General features: G+C 35.5%; 1 protein-coding gene across 3 annotated transcripts in view; it reads right to left on the reverse strand.

The window, feature by feature from the left end:
- The window catches only part of Cd109 (CD109 molecule), a 182,314-nt gene that overhangs the window by 16,078 nt on the left and 140,815 nt on the right, over positions 1–25,421 (reverse strand). For all 3 annotated transcript variants that reach the window (XM_027928246.2, XM_071613256.1, XM_071613257.1), the window contains exons 24-29: positions 24,102–24,278; positions 14,565–14,646; positions 8,693–8,921; positions 7,407–7,572; positions 5,428–5,618; positions 4,777–4,932 (exon numbers count right to left, since the gene is read on the reverse strand). In XM_027928246.2, the coding sequence (XP_027784047.2) occupies positions 4,777–4,932; positions 5,428–5,618; positions 7,407–7,572; positions 8,693–8,921; positions 14,565–14,646; positions 24,102–24,278 (1,001 nt within the window). The remainder of the gene's footprint in view (positions 1–4,776; positions 4,933–5,427; positions 5,619–7,406; positions 7,573–8,692; positions 8,922–14,564; positions 14,647–24,101; positions 24,279–25,421) is intronic.

The following is a 25,421-nucleotide window of genomic DNA, read 5'->3' on the forward strand; positions in this document are numbered from 1 at the left end:
AAGCTGCATCTGCACTGGTCTCATCATGTAGGGTTGATAAGACTAAGGTAAGTGCCACAGCAAGGAGCTGTGATTTCAACTCTGTCCCTTCCCTCTCCTCTTGAATTACCTAGATCTTCACCCCATCTTTTATCAGAGGACAAGTGATTCAGGAGGCCCTTCAACACAACTGGAGCAACCAGCATCAGAATCGATTTCACATAACAAAGCTACTATCAATAGTACCTGTGGAAAATCCCAACTCCTGATGGGGACTTCCACTCTCTTAATAGAAGTGGCTACAGAGGGCACATTCCATCTACCCTGCTTCCTATACCACATCTGCCTGAATGTTTCCACTCTTAAAGACTTGCAGAGAGAGTAGGGGCTTTTCTGACTCCAACATGGAACACTCTAGGCCCAAACTGATAAATCACAACCAAAGAAGCTACAGGAAAGTTACACTACATAGTCCACTGGAAATAAACTCAACAATATGCAACAAGCCAACACCCTAAGTCATATTGTCAGAAGAAAGCTGCATAACCACAAGGACACAACATAAATGTGGAAGAGATACCAATCGCAACAAATGCATGAATCTCAATGTAGAAAAACAAGAGACATGAAAAAATAAGGTAATATTTCGATAACTTCTACCTCCATAGTAACAGATTTCAAGGATACTGAAGGGGATGAAATGCCAAGAATTCACAAGAATGAGTTTTTTAAAAACTCAATAAGATCCAGGCAAATATAAATTAATAATTGAAGGAACTGAAGAAGACAATGCAGAATATGAATGAGCAAGTCAATAAATATATGGAATCTGAAAAAGAACCAAACAGAAATCTTAGAAATTAAAAGCACAATAAGTCAGATAAAATACTCAGTTGAAAGCCTCAACAGCAGAGTAGATCAATTAGAAAAAAAGAATACTGGATTTTGAAAACAACTCTACCAAAATATTTCATTCATATAGCAATAAAGAAAAAAATTAAAAGAATGAAGAGAACATACAAGATCTCTGAAACACCATTAAAAAAATCAAACATCCACATAATTGGTATACCAAAGGGAAAAAGTAACATACAGAGGGCACAGAAAACCTAGTCAATGAAATAATTACATAAAATTTCCCAAGTCTTGGAAAGATATGGAAATCCAGGTACAGGGGGAATTTAGAATTACAAATAGACATGATCAGAAAAGAACCCTTGCACAACATATTATAGTTAAATGGCCAAATGTACAGAATGAAGAAAGAATATTACAATCTAAAACAGAGAAGTGCTAAGTCACATTTAAAGGCAAAACCAGTAAACTAACATCAGATTTCTCATCTGATACTCAAAAAGCCAAGAGGACATAGTCCTAGAAGAAAATAACTGCCAAAATTACTAAACCCATCAAGGTTATCCTTCAGAATCAAAGAAAAAACAAAGACCTTCCAAGATAATCATAAACAAAGAAAAATCATGACCATTAGACCAGAATTATAAAAGAAAATATTATACCCAGAAGAAGAAGAAGAAAGATAAACACAATTATGAGAGAACATAAAAAAATAAATCCCACTAAAAGAGTAGACACACAAATGAGAAACAGGAAAGAATCAGACATTACCAATGCAATAAGCCAGCAAACATCTAAGAATAACTAATAGAGGAAGAAACACAGGATAGTCAAAACAACTAGAAGAAAGTTAACAAAATGGCGGGGGACAAGTATATCCTTTTCAATAATAACTCTGAATATAAATGGTCTTAACTCTACAATTAAAAGACACTGGTGGGCTGAAGGATTAAGAAATAAGACTCAAAAATATGTTGCACACAAGAAACTGACCTCACCTACAAAGACAAATAGAGACAGGACGTGAAAAGATGGAAAAGGTATTCCAAACAAATAGAATCCAAAAAGCAGTGTAGCTATAATTGTATGCAACAAAATAGACTTAAGAAAAATCAAAAGAGAGAGAGACAAAAAGGAGACAAAGAAGGACATAGTCATGGTTTGGATTGGAAATGTCTCCACAAAAAGTTCATCTATTCAAAGTATGATCCCCAGTATGGTAAGGTTCAGAGGTGGAGCTTTTAGGAAATGATTGTATTATGTGGGCTATAGCCTCATCAGTAGATTAACCCATTTGATGGCTTAATAACTTGAATGGACCACAGGGTGGTAATTGTAGGAAGATAGGGCATGGCTTTAGGAAGTAATTCCCTGGGTGCACGGCCTTGGGGACTACATCTGTCCCTGGTCCTTTCCTATATCTCTCTCTTCTTCCCAGTTGCAATGAGCTGAGCAGCTTTATCATGTCCTACCATGATGTTTCTGCCTTGAAACCAGTCAAGCATGGACTGAATCCTTTGGAACCATGAGCCAAAAGAAATATGTTTCCTTCTAAGTTGTTCATGTCATGTATTTTGGTCACAGCAACTAAAAGCTGACTAACATAGCTTCTATCATTCAAGGGAACAATACATCAAGAAGATATAACAATTATAAATATAAATTCACTGAATGTTGGGCACCCAGTTTTATAAAACAAATGCTACTAGACATAAAGGGAGAGAGATGCCCTAATACAACGATAGTGGGGAACTTACTACCCTTCTCTCACCAATAGACATATCATCCAGACAAAAAAAAATGAACCAAAAAAAATCAAAGTTGGATTATACTATAGATCAAACAGATTTAACAGACATCTACAGAATATTCCAGCCAACAGCTGTGGTATACACATTTTTTTCATTAGCACATGGAATTTTTTCCAGAAGAGGTCATATATTAGGCCACAAAGCAAGCCTTAGCAAATTCAAAAAACTGAAATAATTTATTGCATCTTATGTGATCACAATGGAATGAAACTAGAAATCAACAACAAAAGAAGCTACAGAAATTATACAAATGCATGGAGACTGAAAAAAAAACACTATTGAACAGTGGATCATGGAATAAGTCACAGGGGAAATTAAAGAATTCTTGAATCAAACAAAAAAGGAAACAAAACATACAAAATCTGCGGAATACAGAAAAATCAGTACTAAGAATAAAATGTATAACAATAAGACCATCCAAAAAATGAGATCTCAAATAAATAACCTAATGATGCATCTCAAGGTCTTTGAAAAATAAGAACAAACCAAACCAAAAATTAGTAGAAGAAAAGAAATTATGAAGATCAGAGAAGAAATAAATGAAATAAAGTCTAAAATAACAATACAAAGGATAATGAAATTAAGAGTTGGTTCTTTAAAAAGATAAATAAAATTGACAAACCCTTACCTAAACTAACCATCAGAAAAAGACAGAAGATCCAAATTTTTACATAGAGTTTTGTAAAAGGGACACAATACAAGAGAAAGCACTGAAATTCAAAGGGAATTTTTTTTTAAACTATATACCAATAAATTAGAAAAATCTGAAAGAAATATATACACATGAACTACCAAAATTGAATCAAGGTGATAAAAATTCTAAAAGGATCAATCAAAAATAATGAAAATGAAATTAAAGTTGTAATTTTAAAAAAGTCTCCAAAAAAAAATAACTTCAGGACCAAATGGACTCATCATTGAATTTTACCAGACTTTTAGACAAACTAACACCAATGCTTCTCAAGCTATTACATAAAATAAAAAGAGGGAACACTTCCAAACTCTTCTGCAAAGTCAGTATTTCCCTACTATCAAAACCTGATAAGGACACAACAAAACAGAACAGTAAGGACCAACACCCTTGATAAACATCAATGCAAAAATCCTAAATAAAATATTCTGATTAATAAGTGGGCAAATCACCTGAATAGACCCTTCAAAAAAAAAGAAAGTACAAATGGCTAATAAATATATGAAAAAGTGCCCCACATCTCTAGCCATCAGGGAAATGTGAATCAAAACTTCATTGAGATTATATCTCATATCACTTATTATAGCTGTTATCAAAAAAACAAAGAAAGAAAGAAAATAAATAAAATAAATATGTATATTATATATATGAATATTATATATGTATATATGTAAATAAATATATATGTATATATATGTGTGTGTGTGTGTGTGTGTGTGTATAAATTCTAGTGAGGCTGTGAAGAAGAAGAAAAAGAAACCCTTATACATGGTTGGTAAAAATGTAAATTAGTAGAGTCACTATGGAAAACAGTATAGAAGTTCCTCAAAATACTCCAAATAGAACTACTCTATGATCCAGCTATTCCACTCCTGGCTATGTAGCCAAAAATGAAAAGAAAAGAAAAATGAAGTCAGCATGCAAAAGAGACAGACACCTACATACTCATATTTAACCCAGATAGGGAATCAGGCCAAGTACCCGTCAACATTAGAATTGATGAGGAATATATAAAATATACGTAATAGAATGTTATTTAGCCTTAGGGAAGAACAAAATTCTGTCTTGTGCAGGAACAATAGATGGAACTGAAAGATACCATGTTACAAGAAGACACAGAAGTAACACACATTTCCTCTCAAGTGTGACAACTAAAAAAAGAAAGATGCCCTGAGAAATAGGCAGGAATGCAAGGCATGGTTATTCCCTTTCCAATGTGGAAGTCCCCGTATTTTCTCTTTTTCTACCAATATTTCCAAAGTTCCCATCTCCTCCATCCTTCCTGAGATCAGAAAATCCAACTGAAAGGACACCCCCACCATCTCTCTGCAGGGCTCTGGAAAGAAGTCATTGCTCATGTCAGCAGATTAAAAATAAAGCAGTATTCCAGTACAAATAACCAACTTCACAGAATTTTAAATAACTACCCCTGGTTCACACCTCTGCTGTCTGAAGGAGAAAGCGGTTCTGTGTATCGATCAGAAACTTTACAGGACTCGATGAGCTAGGCTGCAACACAGTCACTTGGACATTTGTCCTTTCTGTATTCATTAGAGCTGCAAATTCAGACAGGGCCTTTAAGGCCACAATGGTATCCTGTTGAGAGAAAAAAAAAAAATGATTGTCCATATAAGTATATATCAAGGTCCCCAAAGAGTAGTCAGATTTAGGAAACCTACTGTACATTCATCTACCCTCCTTGAAAATGGAAGCCTTTCTAACTCATCTTTGAATCTCTTGGCTCAGAGAATAGCAGAGGCTTAGAAAACATTTGCCCAGGAACATTGCTCAGAAAACACACACACATACTTACATATGTCACTTTTTAAACTATTATAACTTAGAAATTTTCAAACTGAGCATCTACTCTTTTATCAGTTACTACAGATACAAAATAGCCAATACAGATGGGGAACTAATTTATTCCATATAAATGTCAGATATGAAGTTTATATTAAAAAAATAAAATGAGTCTCTTAAGTGTTGGAGTTAAGTTACTAAGCTTTTTAAAATGAGTAAGTTTATGAAGTCATAGTGAAAAAAAGGAATCATATGCTCCTAATTTAAAGGGGGAAAACTACCATCTCTCACCTGGGTAGATGCAAAGCCTCCCAAGCTATTTCTCTGCCTGCTTAGCCACCTCATAATTGGGATTCCCTCGGAAATCTGAAACTGCAGAAAGTGTGAAAGTAGTGCATAAGCTGCAACTTCAATATCCAGAGAGCGTGGTTGCCAGGACTCAGAAAGCGTGGATACTGATGACACCCAGAATTGCATGCCTCCTGAAAAAGGAAAGGACTAATGTTTCAATTAACTATCAAAAATTACATTTAATTCCACTAAACCTACACTGATCCAAGTTCTGCTTGATTAGCATAAAAATATTTTAATCTAAAAAATATATATATTTTAATCTATGTATATGTGTGTACCAAGCCAGTATATGTTTATGCAGAAACATACACACACACACACACACACACACACACACTTACATATGTCACTTTTTAAACTATTACTTAGAAATTTTCATCCTTTTTATATTGCCTCTATTTGAGGATGTTTTGAGGAACTATTTTTCCCAAGAGAAATTCCATATGTTTGGCTTAAGACTAAATGACTATAAATAAAAGAAAAAACATATTATATTCCAGGAAAATAATGTATATAATTTATCTGACCAGGACATCCCCAAAATAGTTTAGGACATATGGGAAAGAATCCTGTTCTGGAAATCGGCCACTAACCAGATCTCACATTCTGGGAAACCTCTCCCTTTTTCATAAGATCTTTTATAGTTTCTGAAGTCTCTAAACAATTTCTACATTTATCACTTCTTGAATGAACAGAAATTTGAATCGGTGGGCGTCATTTAAAGTTATTTCTGCCCACCCACCCCTCTCTCTTTCCCTCTTACACACATACATGTACAACTGACTTCATAGCCCATTTGGATAGTAACTACACTTGTCCTTTTGTAGCCAAAAAGCAGTCCCCAGTCCAAAAAAAAAAAAAAAAAGTCCTAAATACAACCCACTTACTACTAGTAGCACCTCTTTTACTATTTTTATAATCACTTTATTATATTTATTCTACATTTTTATAATTGTACATTATAATTACATAACAATGGGATTCACTATTACAATATTCACACTTGCACATAACATGAATTGGTCGATTTCATTCCCCAATACCTTCCCTCTCCCTTCTCCCTCCTCTAGTGTTTTTCCTCTACTCTATTGGTCTCCCTTCTATTTTCACTAGATCCTCCCCTTTTTTTTCCTTTATTCTCTCTAATTTCCACTATTTGAGAAAAAGTATATGACCCTTGAATTTCTAACTTATTTCACTTAACACATTGTTCTGTCACAATGCACTGTCCACCCATTTTCCTGCAAATGACAAAATTTTGTTCTTCTTTATAGCTGAATAAAACTCCATTGTGTATATACATACACATATGTGTGTGTGTGTGTGTGTGTGTGTATACATATATATGTATGAACCAACCTAGGTATCTGTCAACATATACCTAGGTTGGTTCCATAATTTGACTGTTGTGACTTGTGCTTTGGCAGCATTTTTTTTTTTGATATTTGCATTTAGATCATATTTTTGAGCACTTGCTATAAGGCAGGCTCTGCACATGATCTCATTTAATTCTCACTCATGATCTCATTTAATTCTCCATTTAATCCTAATACAGGTGTTAGTTCCACTTGTAAAGTGGAGAAACTGGAACTCTTAAAGTTAAGTTACAGAATTAGAATTTGAATCCAAGTCTCTTCAGAACACAAGATTTTAAAGAACATTTCAAATCAAAAAATGGCAAGTGATGTACAGCAGAACATATCTAAAAGGAGATACCTGAGCCCCAAAATTCTATAGGTAACTCCCAGAGGGGCTAGAGGCATCGTCACCATGTCAGGCCCATCCTGAACTCATTCTGTATTTCATTTTTGTAAATGTAACCAACTTCATATCCAGCTTATAAAATCTTCTCACTTAATTTACATCTTCCATAATGCTTAACAGTCCAAAAAAATTCAATCCAGTTCACATGTTACCTTCTTGTTCTGCACGCTCAGTCAGCAAATTCAAAGCTTCCTTTGCTTTAGGACTTTTCACTGATGACAACGCGTAAGTTATAAGAGCTAGAGTGTAATTGTCTGAAATTCCTCTACTGAATTCAGACTCCAAAAATGTGACAGAGTCTTGAACATCAATATTAGGCTTGAAAGAAAAATATTTAGATTTTACTACTCAACCCATAACCACACAGTAAAACAAAAAGTACTTTGAAACATTTATTCAAAAAAATTTTCAACATTTCTTAAGCACCTGATCTTGACCTAGGCAATAGGAATCAACAATGCTCATTGACATTTAAAGATTTGCTATGTATTTTGAAAATAATACTGCTTTTATTTGTTATAATTAAATAAGCACCATTATTTTCGAAGGAATGAGAAATAAAAAGTAGAGCTTTTGCAACTGATTGAGTATCATAAACTTAGATATAAAAAAAGAAAATACAGCTTAAGAAAAATATTTCTCTGATTTAATTTCAGATACTGAATCTCTAAATTTAAGGGAAAGTTTATGACTAGTGCTGGGCTAGGAAAATAGTAGGAGCTTAATAAAAAGAATAGTGCTGATCTTATAAAATGTAATTGAGAGTTAGCAGTAAGGTGTCAAACACCAAGATGTCAAACATCTGGAGCAAAATTAAGCTCATGAGTGTAACTTTCCATGCACACTCATTCTCATGCAAGCACCCATGCCCATTCAGAGTGTGGGTGTGCTTTCCACCAGATTAACCAACACTGCAATTGTTCCATGGTATTTTAGAAATAAAAATCCTTCACAATCTCATCTTGCTAGAACACATTCCCAATATTTAAGAATATTCTTTTCCCTAACAATAATGAGATAAGGGCTGGGGTTGTGGCTCAGCAGTAGAGCGTTTGCCTCACATGTGTGAGACCCTGGGTTCGATCCTCAGCACCACATTAAAAAAAAAAAAAAGTGAAATAAAGGTGTTGTGTAAAAAAAAAGAAAATCAGCACAGTGTCCAGGAAACAATAATAAGATATGTATTGACTTCTCTTACTAATAGCAAGTACAATACCTATATTAGAAAATATTTTATAATTCTCTTATTCTGAAAAGTGAATTAATTTTATACTCAGATTTTGGGATGTGGCCACAAATTGAAAGCAAAGGTCACCCAAATTCAGTTTTAAACCCAATATGAAACTGCAAAATTCTTTAAGCTTCCAGACATAGATTTGACCCACCAAAATCTACTTTCCTAGGATTTCCCACTTGTCATTTATTATAGATTAAGTACCTGATACTTCTTGTATCCCAGGAGAGAAGTCACAATATAGGCTGTAAGTGTTACTGGACTTTTATTGCTACCTTGAAGTTCACTATGGATCACTCTTCCTGGCTCCCAAAATTCACCACTGGATTTCTGATGTCCTTTGAGCCAAGTATATGTTCTGTGTAACACATTCTGATCAATATCTATGTAAGGATCAGCTTCAAGGAAACATCTTAAAACAAAAGCTGACAACCTTGGTGAAAAGGGGAAAAAGACATAAAACACACTTTACAAAGTCCTCCAAGTAACACTGAGCAAGCAAAACAACAACTCTTTTCCCCATCAAAATATTCACCAAAGGTGAATTTCTCTGAAAAAGAAAAACAAGGAAGAAAGAAGAGAGACAGCATGAATGAACAACTGCCTAGCAGACAGATCTGGTTTCTACTTGAGCATGGCCAAGAAATTCCAGGTTGAATCACAAAACATCAGATTTGAAAAGGAATTTAGAAACCACCTAATCTAGCCTCTTCATTTTACAGATTGAGACTTTGGAACTCCGAAAGCAATAAATAAATTGCCCAAGGTTACTCATCCTTGTATTCTTCTACACATGTACTTAAACGTGTGGCTCAGCCTAAAGCTGTGGATGAAGTATACACTTTAGTTACAGTTAGTACACAAGCTAACTGTAGTCCTCCAAGTGAGAGGATTGGGCATTTTCTCTCTTAAGTACTGCAGCCCACATACCCCATCTGTTTGATCCAAATCTGGCCCTCAGGCCAAACAACTCAGGGCATGTTTCTGTCTGCACCCCACACATACACCTATCAACAATGTCAAAACCTAGGGAGAAGCAGAAGAGAAGAGAGGGGAAGGAAGAAGAGAAAGAGGAAAGGAAGAGAGGGAGGGAGAAAGGCATGCAAAGAGGGAGGGAGGGAGGGAAGGAGGTAAGGCTTATGCAACAGAGACTCTATGTGTCCCAAAATGTCTGACGTGTTTACTGTCTGACTCTGTATAGAAAAAGTTTTCCATCAAACACATTCCTATACATCAGCAATGAATCCACTGAAAGAGAAATCAGGAAAATTACCCCGTTCACAATAGCCTCAAAAAAAAAAAAAAATACCTGGGAATCAATCTAACAAAAGAGGTGAAAGACTTCTACAATGAAAACCACAGACTACTAAAGAAAGAAATTGAAGAAACCCTAAGAAGATGAAAAGATATCCCATGCTCCTAGATAGGCAGAATTAATATTGTCAAAATGGCCATACTACCAAAAGTGTTATACAGATTTGATGCAATTCCCTCTAAAAATCCCAATGACATTCTTCATAGAAATAAAAAACGCAATAATGAAATTTATTTGGAAAAATAAGAGACCTAGAATAGCCAGAGCAATCTTTAGCAGGAAAAGTGAAGGAGGAAGCAGCACAATACCAGACCTTAAACTATACTACAGAGCAATAGTAACAAAAATAGCATGGTATTGGCACCAAAATAGAAACGTAGACCACAGCACAGAATAGAAGACACAGAGACAAACCCACATAAATACAGTTATCTCATACTAGACAAAGGTGTCAAAAACATTCACTGGAGAAAAGATAATCTATTCAACAAATTGTGCTGGCAAAACTGGAAATCCATATGTAGCAAAATTAAATTAAACCTCTATCTCTCACCCTGCACAAAAATCAATTCAAAGTGGATCAAAAACTTAAGCACTAAAACAGAGACCCTGTACCTAATAAAAGAAAAAGTAGGCCCAGATCTTCACCTAGGATCTGACTTCCTTAACACATCCCTAAAGCACAGAAAGTAAAATCAAGAATCAATAAATGGGATGGATTCAAATTAAAAAGCTTCTTCTCAGCAGAGGAAACAATCAATAATGTGAGGGGAGAGCCTACAAATTGGGAGAAAATCTTTACCACATGCACCTCCAACAAAGCATTAATCTCTAGGATATATAAAGAACTCAAAAAACTTAATACCAAAAAAAAAAAAACCCACACAAATAAACCAGTCAATAAATGGGCAAAGGAACTGAACAGATACTTCACAGAAGAAGAAAAACAGTTGATCAACAAATATATGATGTGTTCAACATCTCTAGCAATTAGAGAAATGCAAATCCAAACTACACTAAGATTTCATCTCACTCCAGTAAGAACAGCATTCATCAAGAATACAGGCAACAGTCAGAGAAATGCAAATCAAAACCACCCTAAGATACCATCTCACTCCAGTAAGATTGGCAGCCATTATGAAGTCAAACAACAATAAGTGCTGGCGAGGATGTGGGGAAAAAGGTACACTTGTACATTGCTGGTGGGACTGCAAATTGGTGCGGCCAATTTGGAAAGCAGTATGGAGATTCCTGGGAAAGCTGGGAATGGAACCACCATTTGACCCAGCTATCGCCCTTCTTGGACTATTCCCTGAGGACCTTAAAAGAGCGTACTACAGGAATACTGCCACATCAATGATCATAGCAGCACAATTCACAATAGCTAGACTGTGGAACCAACCCAGATGCCCTTCAATAGATGAATGGATAAAAAAAAATGTGGCATTTATACATGATGGAGTATTACGCAGCACTAAAAAATGACAAAATCATGGAATTTGCAGGGAAATGGATGGCATTAGAGCAGATTATGCTAAGTGAAGCTAGCCAATCCTTAAAAAACAAATGCCAAATGTCCTCTTTGATTTAAGGAGAGCAACTAAGAACTGAGCAGGGAGGAAGAGCATGAGGAAAAGATTAACATTAAACAGAGATGAGTGGTGGGAGGGAAAGGGAGAGAGAAGGGAAATTGCATGGAAATGGAAGGAAACCCTCAATGTTATACAAAATCACATATAAGAGGTTGTGAGAGGAAAGGGGGGGAACAAGGGAGAGAACTGAACAACAGCAGATGAGGTAGAGAGGGAAGATGGGAGGGGAGGGGAGGGGGGATAGTAGGGGATAGGAAAGGCAGCAGAATACAGCAGTCACTAATATGGCATTATGTAAAAATGTGAATGTGTAACTGATGTGATTCTGCAATTTATATTTGGGGTAAAAATGGGAGTTCATAACTCACTTGAATCACTTGTATGAAAGATGATATGTCATGAGCTTTGTAATGTTTTGAACAACCAATAAAAAAAAAGAATACAGGCAACAATAAATGTCGGCAAGGACATGGGGAAAAAGCTTCACTCATACTTAGCTGGTCGGACTGCAAATTGGTGCAACCACTATGGAAAGCAGTATGGAGATTCCTCAGAAAACTTGGAATGGAACCACAGTTTGACCCAGCTATTCCACTCCTCGGTTTATACCCAAAGCACTTAAAATCAGCATACTACAGTAATGCAGCCACATCAATGTTTATAACAGCTCAATTCACAATAGCTAAACTATGGAACCAACCTAGATGAATGGATGAATTCAATAGATGAATGGATAAAGAAAATGTGAGATATATATATATATATATTCATTCAATGGAATATTACTCAGCTTTTTTTTTAAAGAGAGAGAGAGACAGAGAGAGAATTTTAATATTTATTTTTTAGTTTTCGGCAGACACAACATCTTTGTTTGTATGTGGTGCTGAGGATCGAACCCGGGCTGCACGCATGCCAGGTGAGTGCGCTACCGCTTGAGCCACATCCCCAGCCCCCAATATTACTCAGCTTTAAAGAAGAATGAAATTATGGCATTTGCCGATAAATGGATGGAATTGGGGAATATTATTCTAAGCAAAATAAGCCAACCCCAAAAAAAAAAACAAAAGCTGAATGTTTTCTCTAATATGTGGATGCTAATTTATAAGGAAGGGGGCACTAGAGAAGAATAGAGTTACCTTAGATTAGGTAGAGGGAAGAGAAAGGGAAGGAGACATGGGGATAGGAAGGATAGTAGAATGAAACAGACATTATTACTTTATGTATATATATATGACTGCATGAGCAATGTGATTCTACAACATGTACATTCAGAAAAATGAGAAATTATATCCCATCTACGTATGATATATCAAAGTACATTAATGCATTCTATTCTACTGTCATGTATAACTAATTAAAAAATTAAAAAGAAAAAAGTTTTCCAACCTTGATATGGAACACTATATTAAAGTAAAAAGAATATACAAAATCGTCTATTTATGGATTTATATCCTGACTCGTGATAAGAGAAAATTTGAAGCAGAATCCATTTCATCTTATAAAAGTTTTAGCATGATAAATATCACTAATATTCAATAATATGCAGTTCTCCTTTAAGTATTAATGTTCAATAATATCCAGTTTTCCTTTACTTTGAGTATGCAAAGGGATTCACTTCCCTGCCCCCTTGGCACCAGCTCCGATAATGATAAAGTGAGTAGAAATATTACACTTAGACTAAAGCATCCAATTGCCAGTGCAAGATACTGCAGCCTTCTCTTTTAGGGCTGTGGCAAGCTTGGAGCCTCCTGTTCTGATGGTGAGATGCTGGCTGCCAAAGCACAGAGAGCAGAGTCCCCTGCTGACCCACAGTGGAAATGCAGCAAACAAAAGAGACCATTGTTAATATGCTGTTGAGATTTAGCATTTACTACTATAGTTTGGATCTTGTGTTCCAAGATGTGTTCCCCCAAAGTCACATAACTAAGCATAAAAACCATCTTGGTGAACACTGAAGCGTAAACTCTGCCTTTAATTTGCTTGCTTTTGAAGGTCTCCAAGTGTTGTCCAAGATTTAAATTCTTTTGCATTTAATTTGGGGATATTACAGTTCTTATTTTCTGCTTTCTGCTTTAAAAGTCCTAGTATATTAAATTTCCTATAGCACTTAATATAGGGAGTACTCATGAGGGTACTATTGAGAAGTGGTAGAACCATTAGTGAGCGGTGAGGGACTATGGGGAAGTCCTTAGATCATTTGGGGCATTTAGAGCATGGATCAATGGAACTGTGGGAACCTGACACTTTCTTCTTTGTTTTTTGTTGTTGTTGTTGTTTTGTTTTGTTTTGTTTTGTTGTTTGTTTGCTTGCTTGTTTGCTTCCTAGGCATGAGGTCAGAGCCTTTGTTCGGCCACAGCTTCTGCCATGAAGTGCTGCCTCATCACAGACTCAAAACAATAGGGTCAACCATGGACTACAATATGCAAAAATATCCAAAATCTTTTCTCTCTGTCTCTCTTTCTCCCTCTCTCCCTCTCTCCCTCAAAAAAAAAAAGTTTTGTAGATACATTCTTTTAACATTTTTTTTTCACAGAAATGAGGATCAAACCAGGGCCTTGCACATGCTAGGCAAGTGCTCTGCTACTGAGCTATATACCAGTTCAATCTTTTCTCTTTATAAGTAGATTATCTCAGGTATTTCATTATAGTGACAAAAAACTGACTAACATAGTCAGTCAATTTTATTCTGAAATATGAAACTGAAGAGAGATTAATTATCCAAAATCAGCCACATAGAGATTCATTCAAGAGGAAACTCCAAATGCTCATTACTTAATCTAATCATTGTTTTTTTTTTTAAATAAAACAACCTTAAATAAACCACATAGACTGTATTAACAAAACACTTGCACTAATCAGATCAGCTTATAGAAAGAACAATGTCACAATAATCAATTTTCCTTGTCAGCTGCATCATTATCACAAGATATTTCTAGTGCTGTTTTTCCCACAAACAAAAGAGAAATTGTAATTTATCTTTTCTAAATAAAAAGTATTTGATTTATTAATGTTTTAAACCATGCTTTAAAAAGAAAATCCCTTTAATGGGGCTCTAAGAAAAGCAGCTGCCAAGTCTATACACAGAGACATGTCTATCAATTCCACGGCCAGTGTGACCTAGTAAAAGCCCATCCCATGACACATGTGTTGGATTGGAAAAATCACTTACCAAGTGCTCCCAGAAGGGTCATTATTCCCAAAAGCACTGAAGGAGCCATCATCCCTCTGGTAGAGAAGTTCCCTCTGGTAACCTGAAGAAACAGAAATGGACTAGTATTCAATGTAATCAACTTGCCATAATAAAAGTTTCTAATAATGACTCCATGTTGAGGAAATAGAGCAGAGAAGTGGAAAGAAGAAAACATAAACCAACACCTAATAATGAGTACTCCCTATGTTAAGTGTTATAGGAAATTTAAAATACTAGGACTTTTAAAGCAGAATGCAGAAAATAAGAACTGTAATATCCCCAAATTAAATGCAAAAGACTTTAAATCGTGGACAACACTTGGAGACCTTCAAAAGCAAGCAAATTAAAGGCAGAGTTTTATTTAACGCTCCAGTGTTCATCAAGATGGTTTTTATGCTTAGTCATCTAAAATTATTTGATGCCTAAAAAAAAAATAGTATTTACCTATGGTATCATAGTTAAAGTTTACAAGACCTAAAACAGTAAAACTACTTTCTACTCATATACCAGCAATAGATAAGAGGAAATGCTATATAATCTGAGATAACATCTCAAATTTTTTGGTCATGGCCAACTGAGGCAAAACAAAACATCAATGGTCAGCCTACCACAGCAATTCCACATTTCCACTCAAAAAAGTACTTGGTCATAAAACTGAAGTATTATTACTATTAAAAGTAAAAATTGGAGAGGCTTGTTAAGACTCAAATATTTGCCTTCATAAATGCAGATGTTTCATATTTGCAAACAAATTATCTCAAATCAAATGCAGTTGTTTCATATTTGCAAAGCAATACATACAGGACCAAGTCCAATGACTGAGAAATCATAGGCCAAAAACATAGTGAAGAAAAGAAAGTACTATGTTTCATAGTAATCTTTAAGACTTAACGGAAAAAGGAATATGAACGTTTAAAGTGATAACGATTTTGCTTAGTTTGAAATTAGATTATGATCTTTTTATACAATCGAAATATTATGATATGGTAATTAAATAATCCACCTTCATTCAACACTGACTAGATATCAAGAACTGCTCAGGGTCCTTTGCAAGTATTAACTCAGGTAATTCTCACAACATCTACCCTGTGGTGTAGATGCTATTATTATCCTCTTTATACAGATAATGAGGCTGAAACTCAGAGTATAAAAATACTACCTACATAGTCACAACTGGTAGATAGAGAACGTGGGATTAGCCAGGGTCTAACCAGCTCCAAATAATTCAAAGAATTCTTTCAATGATTAAACATGACACTGCATGAAAAGTCCTTAGCACATTAAGCTCTCAACAAACGATAGGCATTGGTCTCTGACTGGGATGTGGGAAAGGTTTTCTAAGCACCAAATATGACAAAATAAAAATTGAAAAGTTTGACTATTAAAAAAGATTTTAAATTTCTCAATGAAAAAAAAACCACTATAAGTTGAAAAAATAAAAGGACATATTGCAACATATAAAATGGATAAATAGCTAACATAAATAATATTAATCAATAAATGTACTTGTATATTTATATGTTGACATTATATATACATATATAAAAAAATTTTAAACTTCAGGGGAAAGATTTTTTTAAGTCCTATAGGAAAAAAGTGAACAAAAAGACAAGAATAGACAAGTCATAGAAAAAAATATAAGATGAACTTAAATATATGAAAAATGTTCAACGTCATCATAGGAAAAATATAAATTAAAATTACAGTGAGCTACCATATCTTATTTATCAGATTAGCAAAGATTCAAAAGCTTGACCACTCATTATGTAAGGAAGACAGTATTCATCCATCACTAAAGGAGATTCAAAGTGATATAACTATTTAGGAGAGTGTCTCTCCCCTTTTGAGCCAGTAACCCCACTTCTGGGAATCTACCCCGGAGACACACCCCCAATAACATAAAACTATATATGCAGATTATTCATTTTAGCATTATTTGTAATTATAAAATATTGAAAACTACCTAAATAGTACCCAAGTCAGAAATTGTTTGAATAAATAATTACACATATGTAGAACAAAGTACTATGTGACTGTGAAAAAATGACAGAGGAATATCTCAATAAACTGATGTAGGGTCATTTGTTGGACATACCTTTAAATTAAAAGGCCAAAATCTAAAATAGCATATCTTATATGCTACTTTTTGTACAAGAAAAAAGAGGAAATATAAAGCGTATGGGTATATGTTTATTTTTTTCAAAAAGAGAAGATAAACCAGAAACTAATAAAGTCGGTTACTCACAGGGAGTAGGAAGAAGAGAAAGGAGAGGGAAAGAGATCTCTTTAAATATACTTTTAAAAATGAGATTCACAGGATGGGCATGGTGGCATATGCCTGTAATCTTATTGGATTACAAGTTCAAAGACAGCCACAGCAAGAGCAAGGTGGAAGCTACTCAGTGAGACCTGTCTCTAAATAAAACACAAAATAGGGCTGGGGATATGGCTCAGTGGTTAAGTGCCCCTGAGTTCAATCCCTGGTACCCCCAAAAAATAATAAAATTCACTTTTAGAAGCATGTTAATGTTCTGCATATTCAAAAAACAAATAAAAATAGAAAAAAAATAAATCATCAGCTTTATTATGAACACTACTTAGTTCATTTCATCATGTTTTAGTTTTTATACAACCCTGAAAAAAAAAAAACAGTATATAAGCTCTTAATTTTTCAGAGGCAATCAGAGATCACAGAGAAGCAGAATAATTTCTTAATCTTCACAAACAATATTAGCAAAAGAGTCTAAGACAGTCTCAGGACTAAATCCACTAGATAGCCAGGGTTCAACTGTGAACTCAATCTAACAGGGAAGTGGAGGGGAGAGGAGACCTTTGGAGGCCTCCCGTCATTAGAGGAGGTTCTTCTGGGGGAGAAATCCATGTACTTCCAAGCCCCCACACATCAACAACTGCAGTTCCAAGTATGAGATCTTGTAAAACCGGTCAGAGAGCTGAGATCATGGAGATGAGATCAGTGCTTATGGAAATTACCCTCAGGTGGCTGACCTCCAACATTCCTGTTAATATCAACAACTAGCACCATTCTTCCACTAGGGGCAACCAGCCCAGAGGAAAAGAGGAGCCCATGTAGAGCCAGTAATGGAGTGAATTTCTTAAACTGACTTAGATAAACCTGAGAGTCTAAACCTCCAGCTCTGCTCCCATGAAAAAATAAAGGAAACAAGCAGAACCCAGCGAGAAGAACTTATATGACTGTCTTTGTGGGCATCCCCTGAGCGGTTTCCCTCCTCCTGTTACACCAGCCATGCATTGTTGGAGAACCCTCAGCTGTTTGTCCTCCAGCGCATCCTAGTGCATCAGGCCTCATTTCCACTCCATGAGCAGAAAAGGACACTGTTGATGGAGCTACAGCTTTTGTTCTTAATAAAACAATTCAACATTCCAGTGCAGTCACCTGAGTTGATGACTTTTCATCACAATAAGTGAGAATGTCAAAAACATGGTTTTCTCCAAACGTTTATGAAAAAACAAGACTATTACTTTTAAATTAATAGTTTTATGACCAGATCTTGAGTTTGAAATTAATAACATAAACAGAATTGTCAGACACTTATGAAAATTGAAATACAGAAGAAGTCAAGAGACTTTTAGGATAATGACCCAGGAAGCACTGTTTATAAATGACAAAATAGGACACATACATTTCAGGATCATGAATTTTCTTTAGGCTAACCATGAATAAAAAAAATCTTCAGAATTTACCATAGTAAAGATAAAAGTACTGTTTACAGAAACACATCAAAAAGTAACATTCCAGGTCTTCAGATATAGTTTAGTGGTAGAGCACTTGCCTCATATACAGGAGGGTTCTGGGTTTGGTCCCCAGCACCAAAAAAAAAAAAAGTAACATTCTGAATACAGTTTACCTTAAATATCAAAATTATATGTAAATAAAAGAAGTAAAATCAGCTTTTTTTGACTACTGAAGCACTTTCTCTAGAAAAAGCTGATAAAGATATTTTCTGTACTAAAAAGAAAAATAATCATTATTCACTTCCTTACTTTCTCTGACATGAGATATAGATAGAGAAGTTTATGTTTTTTTTCTCCTCTAGGTTCTTCACTATTACCTCCAGCTACACTTGTGATGGCCAAAGGCAGCAGCAGAATTCTGAAGCCCATTTTTTCCTGTTTTTATTTCAATAGACAAAAATATAGTGTTTTCAACCAGACTTGGTCTGATTCTCACTTGAAAAACTTGAGCCACAAATGCTATGATTTGAATATCTGAGGAAAATAAGGTTTAAATCTTCAGTTAACCGGATTTCCAGTCCTTATCAGAAACAGTTTTCATTTTATGATTCTGCTTTTTGCTTTTTTAAACAGCAAAATACACACACTTCATTCAATGATGTAGCTGTTGTTTTGACCCAAAAAATCAATGGGTTAGGTTACAGGTTTCCTGGGCCAAGCATGATTTAAGTAAAACAATGCGCTGTCCATAAATGACATTTAAATAATGTAATCATGACTCACACCAAAGCCACTTCAATTTCTTAAAAAAGAAAAACAACTACACTATATTTAAAGGACTTGGGCAAATATGATGGCAAAAGAAAAGACAGTCTCTGATTTCATTATGAAATCAGTGTCTGATTTCATAATGAAAAGTATTATACCAGGAAACTTTTGTCTACCACTTTGAAATGTAATTTGGACTAGCATGTGAAATGATGTCTTTGGGGAACTCAGTTTTGCTAACTTTCATCAGTCACTTCACCATATCAAAGGGGAACATGTTGAAACTACCGGTCACATATCCCGGCTGACAAGACCTCTCGCTGAGACCAGGGGGAATCTTGAGTGTCTACAGATAATCACTACATTGTGGAAGTGCTTCAAAAATCTTCTAGGCCCATCTCCACATGAAGATGGTGAATCTAAAGCCCAAAGAAAGAAGTTAATATGGATAATTCATTCATCCATTGGCTATTTACTGAGATATTTCTAAAGTAATACAATGAAGATGCAGTTAAACCTTGTCACAGAGTTCATTCTCCAAGTGTAGGAGACAGATGGCGAACAAGATAATTTTAAAGAATGTTAAGTGAAAAAAAACAAAATGGAGTAATGTAAATCAGAGTCAGTAAATGGTCAAAGAAGGTCATTCTAAGGAAAACACAGCTAACTAAGGAAGACAGTCAGGGAAAGATCTGAGGGAAGAGCACTCCAGGAGAAGAAAGAGCAAGTAGCTAGAAGCTGGGAATGCTCTAGACAGTGCAGAAAAGGAAGCAGAGAGGGTGGCAGTTGGGGAGAAAAATAGAGGATGAAGCCACTTCACTCAGGACCTGGAGGGGCCAGGTCAGTAGTCCATTGGAGGACTTTAAGCTAGAAAATTACATAATCTAGAAATTTTCAAAAGATCCCTTTTATAATATATGGAGATCATATACTGAAGAGGAGGGACCACAGAAGCAGAAAGACTAATTAGACAACCAACGGATTAGTCCAGATGAGTAACTATGCTGTTAGAATTGGAACAGTGAGCCCTGAGATGGAGAGAGGTGGAAGGATTTCTTATTTGTTTCTAGAGGTAGAATGGTCAGGATTTGTTTGCTGACTTTCAACCCTAACTCCAGAGTTAGAAGAAACCACTCTCATAACTGACATACTTAACTGTTGAATACAGTGCTGAAATATTTCATTCTCAAGTCAACTGTATCAGGTGGGAAAACTGAGGCTCCAAGAGGGCTAGAAAATCCCAAGGTAGGAGCCAGGATTTAGAGCCCAGTTCTGACTGCCTCCTTAGCCGGTGCTATAACACCTAGACTCCAGTTTCTCTCAAGTGAAGACAGGCTTTCTTTACAGCAGTAGTGCTGGACAGTCTGAACAATTTGGAGGACCATTTGGCACTTAGAGACCAAACATTTCTTTGCCCTCTGGCTGCTATGCACCTTCTAACAACCAACAAAAGTGAAGAAAGCTCCCAAGTAATCAGTGAGATGTTCAGAGGGCTGCTTAGAAAAACTTACAGTTTGGCACCAGCCTAGTCAGGATTGGCCTGAAGGAACTAGCACTGCTTTTGGAGCAAGGGCTCTTTGGAAAAGAATTGGACCAGTCATTTTTTAAAAAAATCTTTCCTGACCCGGAGCCAAGGATCTATGTCACAATCTCAAATTATCTTTTTTTTTAACTATTTTCTTTTTTTAGTTGGTGATAGACCTTTATTTTATTTATATGGGGTGCTGAGAATTGAATCCAGGGTCTCACACATGCCAGGCAAGTGCGCTACCACTGAGCCACAGCCACAGCCCCTCAAATTATCTTTAAAGGACAAGTTATCATTCCTTAAATGTTTCAAACTATTCCTTTAAGGTTCCATCTTTCAAAAGCATTAGTATTAGATTAGCCAAAGTTCATAAAGCATATATAGATATGAAATTATGGCATTTCCTGAAATATTTCACTTCACTGTATTAAAATATCACAAAGAGTGAATATAATTAATTAAAAAACACCAGTGTACTTCTTAAATGCACTCTTTTCTTGAAACCAAACAAACTAAATCTTGACTACACACCAGATCTTGTTTTTAAATGTGCAGAGTTAACTTAGGATAATCTCCAATAAATTTTACTCATCTTCTTAAATATAACTAATACACCAATGAATAAAGATCTCATATTTTTTAGGCATGGCACACAATATGCCATAGAGAGCTCTAATAGCACTTCTTAAACAAAATTATGACAGAATTTGAAAAATAAACAGTTATTATATGTGTGCATTTAAAATATAAATAATCCACAAATATATGTATAACAAATGGCAATTTTAAGTGGGAAACTCTACAAGTAAATTGCTAGATCTTTGAGTCCTTAAAGGGCAAACCACCTCCTGGGTTTGAGAACCAGTCAGTGTCTGCAGGACCTTGCCATAATCTGAAGGAAAATATACCAGTATCTCCATTCACTCAGAACTCAGGTCACATTTAGCCCTAATTCCAAATCCTGATCACCCTAGTTTGTCATGAACTGCATGCATTGCTCCTGATGTAACCCCTTGACTCCCACTCAGCCTTTGTGTGTACCATCCAGGCCCACAGACAGTACTTCATCTATTTCAATTCAACACCTAAGAGTTCACACTGTTATAATCTGACACTGCAGATTCTAACCTGTGGTGTCGCCTTCCCCACAGGACCCCATGTTTCTCTCTCACCATTTTATCTGAACATTCACCAAGACCTCAGTACATTAATGGTACTCCAGCACCTTGGTCCAATTCCTGGTCTTCTTCTATTCTATCCCACTGCTTCTAACAACCTAACAGCGTTGCAAACTAGAATTATCCTGTAGTGTTCTGAGGAAGATCATGGATGGAACCAGATGACCTGGGAGTAACCATAGGTAAGTTAGTTAACCTCTCTGTGCCTCAATTTCCTCATCTATAAAACAGAAATAGCAGTCCATTTACCTCCTAGAATTAAATGAAACATGCGCAGGGCTTTACAACGGGGTTAGTTGCTCTTACCATTATTACACAGACTTTAGGTTAAACAGGTCTCTAATAATAAGGGAACATGCAAGAAAAGCTCACATCAAAGCAGTCTTTACTGAGTTTTCCGATTCTTTTATGCAAAATTTAACAAAAGGGCTAACAGCTTGCCTCTCTTTGCATTTAACCTATTCACTATAAGAAAGAAAAACAAGAACTTAAGAATTGGAAAACATTGAACTATACTTTACTTAGATCATACTAAATAAGCATTTTCCAGTCATTTTGTATAAACCATTCAAACCTTCATGATTCTGATGGACAGCATACAAATCACACAGACAGGAAAAACTCAGTCACACAGTGATCTTCCTCTAATAAGGAAATGCAAAAACTGAAACTGTAACTTCAGGATAATTTTTGGAATATTCCAGAAAATCGATTATTTATTATTATTATTATTATTATTATTATTATTATTATTATTAAAAATATCTCAGAATTCTTCATTTTGCTCCTAGATGTAAATACTAAGAGCCCAGACTCTGGAGCCAGATATTAGGTCCAAATCTCAGTTCTGCTACTGACTTGCTACATGACCCTGGTCAAGGTGTCATGTAGTGCCTCCACTTCTTCATCTGTAAAAATGGGGTCATGCTAATATTCATTGTGAGCATTCAATGAGACATTAGATGTAAATTGCTTAGAATACTGCCTTATACATAATAAGCTCTCAATCCTGGTAACTGTGAATATTAGCAAGTGCCCAAGCCATCTGGTATCTAAACAGTGCCACCAACTGCAAATTGATACAGCCAATTTGGAAAACAGTATGGAGATTCCTTGGAAATCTGGGAATGGAACCACCATTTGACCCAGCTATCCCTCTCCTCAGACTATACCCAAAGGACTTAAAAACATCATTCTATAGGGACACAGCCACATCAATGTTTATAGCAGCACAATTCACAATAGCTAAACTGTGGAGCCAACCTAGATGCCCTTCAGTGGATGAATGGATAAAAAAAATGTGGCACATATACACAATGGAATTTTACTCAGCAATAAAAGAGAATAAAATCATGGCATTTGCAGGTAAATGAATGGCATTGGAGAAGATAATGCTAAGCGAAGTTAGCCAATCCCCAAAAAATAAATGCCGAATGTTTTCTCTGATATAAGGAGGCTGACTCATAGTGGGGTAGGAAGGGGGAGCATGAGAGGAATAGATGAATTCTAGATAGGGAAGAGGGGAGGAAGGGAAAGAAAGAGGGCAGGGGATTAGCAAGGATGGTGGAATGTGATAGACATCATTATCCAAAGTACATGTATATATACTCGAATTGGGTGTAAACATACTTTATATACAAACAGAGATATGAAAAATTGTGCTCTATATGTGTAATAAGAATTGTAATGCATTCCACTGTCATGTATTTAAGAAAATAAAATCAATAAAACTAAAAAAAAATGAAAAATAAACAACGCCACCTCTCAGAGAGTCAAGGCAGAGTCATCACCAATATGGAATTTTCTGAGAAGCTGGAAGGTCCTCTCCATACAAACACTTCTCTCCTAAATTCCATCTGATGGACATTTTAAATGCAGTGAGAAGGTCCCCATCACAGGACACTGTCTTCTCCAATGACAGTGATTCTTTGAGAAGAAAGGCCCCAACTTCCTCTATTCCCTCAGCACTAGAATTGACCCTGGCATTAAGAGAGCTCCATAAATGTGTACTGATTAAAGGAACACTCATTCCTTTAGATTTTTAAAAGAGTTTTAAATTTTAAATCCCTTATTATAATACAAACCCCTCTAGAAACTACCTGCTTAAGCCACTGAGAACACCTTAGCAGCAGTTAGTGAACAGTTAGCTGCATGAAGGATGAAGGATGGTGACAGCTTCTAACACATTCAACACCATCTGGTCCCACCATTGCACACCAGTACAATACCCATCTAGGCTGAAATAGTCTAAGGCAAACCCTGCCTGGAAAAAAAAAAAAAAGAACAAACTTCTTATTACAAATAAAAGTATATTTCTAAAATGTTTACCTTGCCTCATAAATGAAAGTGATTTTTCTTTTATATTATCTGTCAGTTGTTTCTTCTTTGTCAGATAATCCAAAATGTAGATATTTGGAGCGAAATTGATCATGTTCTGTTCACCGCAGCCATAAGGCATCCGAATCAGCGAGGCTAAGCCATTGATGGAAGGCCCGAGAACATCTCCTGAAAGCACAAGACATGCAATCCATTCAGTAGTCATTCACAGTTATCTGCGGATGGCAAGTCTTCCACTGAAAACAGAAGGTATTTGTCACTGAAGCAATTAGAACAGAGTGGAAGCTTTACATAAATTACCTGACAAGAAAAATAATAATGCAATGGTACTGAACTTGTAAATTAGATGATAAATTAGGAGACTTTTAGCTCAGTGAAATATGTGACATTCACAGTAACAAAAACAGCACATTGGCATAAAAATAAACACATAGACCAAGGAACAGAAAGAAGAGAGGACCCAGAACTAAATCCACACACCTTCAGGCAACTTATTCTCAACAATGGTGCCCAAAACATAACATTAACTGGAGAAAGGACATTCTCTTCTATAAATGGTGCTGGGCCAACTAGATATTCATATGCAGGATAGTGAAACTTGACACATTATTTCTCACCCTGTACAAATATCAGCTCATAATGAATCAAAGACCTTAATCTAAGATCTGAAACTATGAAACTACTAGAAGAAAACACAGAGGAAACACCATTGCAGGCAATGATTTCCTGAATAGGACTCTAATCACTCCGGAAACAATGATATATGGGATAACATCAAATTTAAAAGCTTCTGCACTACTAAGTATACAATCAATAAAGTGAAGAGACAACCTACAGAGTGTGAGAAACTCATTATCATCTGTTCACCTGAAAGAGTTTTAAAATCCTGAATATAAAAAAAGCTCAAAACACTGAACAAAAAAAAAAAATGAGTAATCCAATTTGTAAATGGGCAAATGACCTAAATAACCACTTCTTGAAAGAAGAAGTACAAGCAACTAGTAAATAAATGGAAACTGCTAATAAATATACGGAAAGAAATGATCAATATTTTTAGCCATCAGGAAAATGCATGTCAGAAGTACACTGAGATTAATTCTCACCCCAGTTAGAGTGGCTATTATCAAAAAGTAAACAAACAATTAAAAAACTAAATGATGGCAAGGATATGAAGAAAAAGGAACCCTTAATATGCCATTAGTGGAAATATAAATTAGTACAGCCATTATGGGAAATAATATGGACATTCCTCAAAAAAACTAAAAACAGAACTTCCATATGATTCAACTATCCCACTCCTGAGTATATATC

The sequence above is a fragment of the Marmota flaviventris genome, chromosome 6 (genome assembly GCF_047511675.1).
Source record: "Marmota flaviventris isolate mMarFla1 chromosome 6, mMarFla1.hap1, whole genome shotgun sequence".
Classification (NCBI taxonomy): Eukaryota; Metazoa; Chordata; class Mammalia; order Rodentia; family Sciuridae; genus Marmota; species Marmota flaviventris.